Here is a 3,604-nt window from a genome sequence, read left to right as displayed (position 1 = left end):
GAAGTACGCTGACCACATGGAGAATGTGTTGACAGCCCCTGTGGTCTTAATTGTGGCAATATTTTAGATACAATTTTGTAATAGACCCTCTGCTATAAAGAAAAAAAAATAAACTATGCACCATTAACTTTGTTGGTGACACACATACATACATACAAACATAGGCTGAATATAATTAATTTGTTGGATGGAACAAGTTTTGCTCTGGAAGCAGCTGCAATTAGGCGCAACATGTGTTGGCGGTGTTGGTGGTGTTGTTGTAGTGCGTAGGGCGGCGACGACGGCACATTTCAGCATCGGTGCGTAGCTGATCGAGTATAAATAGTGCGAGCGTGGCTTTGTTAGGACATAAACAGTTCGATACTCATACAGTAATAAACGCTCCGTGCCAAAACCTTCTCTACAAACAACAAAATGCGTGTGATTGTGGTGAGTTGTCAAGCAAAAAGTAACAAAATTACATATTCTAAAGAATTACATAAAAAAAAATCATAAATTTTAATATTCACACACTTTCCCTCCCATCACTTGCAGGTGCTTTGTCTGATTGCTGTTGCTGCTGCTCAATACGAATATGCCGCCAATACGCAGCCACAAGTGGGTGCCGCTCAACTCTCCCAACCCATTCAGCCAGTCAGCGAATTCAATAAGGAATACTACACTTACTCAGCACCCGAACATGAATTCAATGATGCCGGCTCCGCTGACAATATCGGCAATGCATTGAAGAAGAACTTGCGTGTCATCTTCGTTAAGGGACCCGAGAACACCGGACTCGAAAATGCTGCTTTGCAATTGGCTAAATCGGCTGGCGAAGAACGCACTGCCATCTATGTGTTGACCAAGCAAGCTGATATCGGTGATTTGGCCAACAAATTGAACTCGGTACAGAGCACCGGCAGCAAACCAGAAGTACACTTTGTCAAATACCGCACCCCAGCCGATGCTGAGAATGCCAAGCAAGCTATCCAATCGCAATATGACTCGTTGCCTGGTGCTTCAAGCAATCACAATGCCGGTTCAGCGCCTGTTTTGGACTTCGCCAGCAAAGCAGCTCCAGTTGCCGCTCCAGCTCCAGCTCCATTGGCCGCAGCCGCACCCGCACCCGCTGCCCCCGCCAACACCTACATTCCACCACAAGCACAAGCGTATTTGCCACCCGGCAGAAGGTTCTAAGCTACACGAGTGATTTCTAGCGAATGTCGTGATTAACTGTTGACTAGTTTTAATATACATGTTTCATTAGTTTTTGTTTTATTAGTTTCTATGTTCTGTTAAATACTTTCTGTTAGAACCGCAACAGCTGTATGTACAGATTAAATAAAAATGTACAAATTTTATAAAAACTGAATGGCTTTTTTGGTAACTTAGAAGGGAAATAATATTGGTACTTGTGAAGAAGTGAATTCTAAACACCTCAACGAGAGACAAGCTAATGAAGTTGAAACATCGATATCATTGGCCATAACAACCGCGCCGTTAGTTCTGCTTTCTCCAGGTTGAACAAAGAAGCGAAGGAAATGTGTGTATGAACGGTGATGGTGCAGAGGCATGGACGATGACAACATCTGGTGAGTTGGCGTTACGAGTTTTCGAGAGAAAAGTTCTGAAAATGCAAAAACATATTCCCTGTCTGGAAGCTAGGCTTTCATGAAATTGCCAGTTTAAGAGATGTGTCAAAATAAAGGATGTCTTAATCAAGACGCAAGATTAGAATTAAATAGAAAACACAATTTTTGATTGTTATTTTTTATTAAACAATAAAGTATATAGGTTAGAGCTATTTATGGAATAGCACGTCGGGTAAATTGCCTCCACGGCTTTCCATGCATAAGCACTCATTTGTCAAAATTTCCATGACTATTCTGCATAAATGTGGCTGAATTTCAATGATGCATCGTTGAATCTTCGCTTTTAAAGCAGGCGGGGTTGTGGGCTTGCTGCAATTGACCTGTGATCTTAAATAAGCCTATAAAAAGAGATAAAATTGTGGGTCGCCTCATTTTTAATAAAAGTATGATCTTATTATGTCTCAAGCCGAAAATCCACACCAAACATTGACACGTTGTGGATGTATTTCAAACTGCAGCCGCAAAGTTTTCACCACTTTTGAAATATTGTTTAGTAACCAAGACTCGTTGTTCCATCGTTTAACGCATCATCTTTACTAAGTTAGCTAAACTGTCAGCTGTCAGTCAGCTTGTTTTTTTAGGGTTAAATCTTGCATTAATTATGGAATACCCATTTTACAGGGAATTTGTTTAAGTTACTATGATAGGTTAATAAACCATGCATTGACTAGTTCTGGTCTTTTACGACTTCAGATGGTGTTCTTTTACCAAAGTCCATATGGAGTAGTCATATTTTAGAATGCCTGCGCTTAACGGGAATTTCAACAGAATCTATGGTTTCACCTCCTTCAGTGTCCATACCATGGTGCTTATAACGTAGCGTTGCCAATGCGGGATAAGTGCAAAAGAGATGCCCTGTTTGTTTGGTGCCTTGCTCTTGGTATTTCCTTCAGTCTGGTCACGATTTCGATCTCAGACTGTGTGCAGGGAGTATTCAATTCATGTTCGTACAGCCAGCAGAAGCTAAATTCAATACTTAAATTAAATATTCAATGAATTTATATGAAAACTATACGACAAGACAAGATCATACCTGCTGTAGCCTAGTCGTTCAGAAAATTTCTCGTTAAGGGGCTATATCAGTGTGACACTTTAAAAAAAAAATTTTATTTGCTTCTTTGATAGCCTATATTTCCGTAAATATGCAGTGAAATCGAGAAAGTCGCATCTTGAATAGTTTTTGGATGGCAGCGTTCTAAAGAGCGACCGCTCTGAAACTGTGCAAACATACTTATGTAAATGAAACTTTAAACGCGTTTTTCTCGAAACGACATTTTTCAAGACTGCTGACACCATAACTCAACGAGAACTTAACCGATTGACTTAAAACTGAGTATTGTTGAACACATTTACTATACAATGACCTACGATCTTTTTGATTAGTTGAAAATTGTCCATTTTTTTAATTTTTGATATTTTTCAATGATCGTAGGTCATTGTATAGGAAATGTCTTTAAGTTTTATAAACTTTTCAATTTTTTTTGTTTCAGCCACTCATTCGGCCGGAATTATGCTAACGATTTGGGCACTTTTGGTTTGGCACTTCCGAAGACTGCCCATAACTCTGTTATTTTTCAACATTTTTGTAAAAAAGAAAATCTTAAAATATAGCTGAAAATATACCTTATTACGTTCAAGGAAGTTTGAAATATTCGTACTTTCTCTTAAAAAAATTCACGAAAATCGCCTAATTTTTCATGCGTCACACTGGTATAGCCCCTTAAGCACCCGAATAATAACTTAACTGTTTTCTTCCCTGGAGGGATATATGCTTAAGAACGCACAGTTTTAAATTTTGAAAGTTTCTTAAACGCGCACATTCTCACAAATGGAAATTTCGGACCTAGTTTTCTAAAAAATTTAAGTTAAGACTTGAACACTTGCTTAAGAATTCACAGTTTTAAATTTTGAAATTTAACAAATTTTTTTCTAAAAAACAGAATACTTATTTCTGCATTTAATGTAATATAATG

The 3,604-nt window shown here is 38.4% G+C and overlaps 1 protein-coding gene across 1 annotated transcript; it reads left to right on the top strand.

Moving 5' to 3' along the window:
- The first annotated feature begins 414 nt into the window (after positions 1 to 414).
- LOC126760763 (uncharacterized) lies at positions 415 to 1,176 on the top strand. Its single transcript, XM_050476647.1, has 2 exons — positions 415 to 429; positions 535 to 1,176. Exons 1-2 carry the CDS (start codon positions 415 to 417, stop codon positions 1,174 to 1,176), a joined length of 657 nt encoding a protein of 218 aa, XP_050332604.1.
- Positions 1,177 to 3,604: the final 2,428 nt, after the last annotated feature.

This window comes from Bactrocera neohumeralis, chromosome 2 (genome assembly GCF_024586455.1).
Source record: "Bactrocera neohumeralis isolate Rockhampton chromosome 2, APGP_CSIRO_Bneo_wtdbg2-racon-allhic-juicebox.fasta_v2, whole genome shotgun sequence".
Lineage (NCBI taxonomy): Eukaryota > Metazoa > Arthropoda > Insecta > Diptera > Tephritidae > Bactrocera > Bactrocera neohumeralis.
This window is presented reverse-complemented; position numbering and strand designations above follow the sequence as displayed.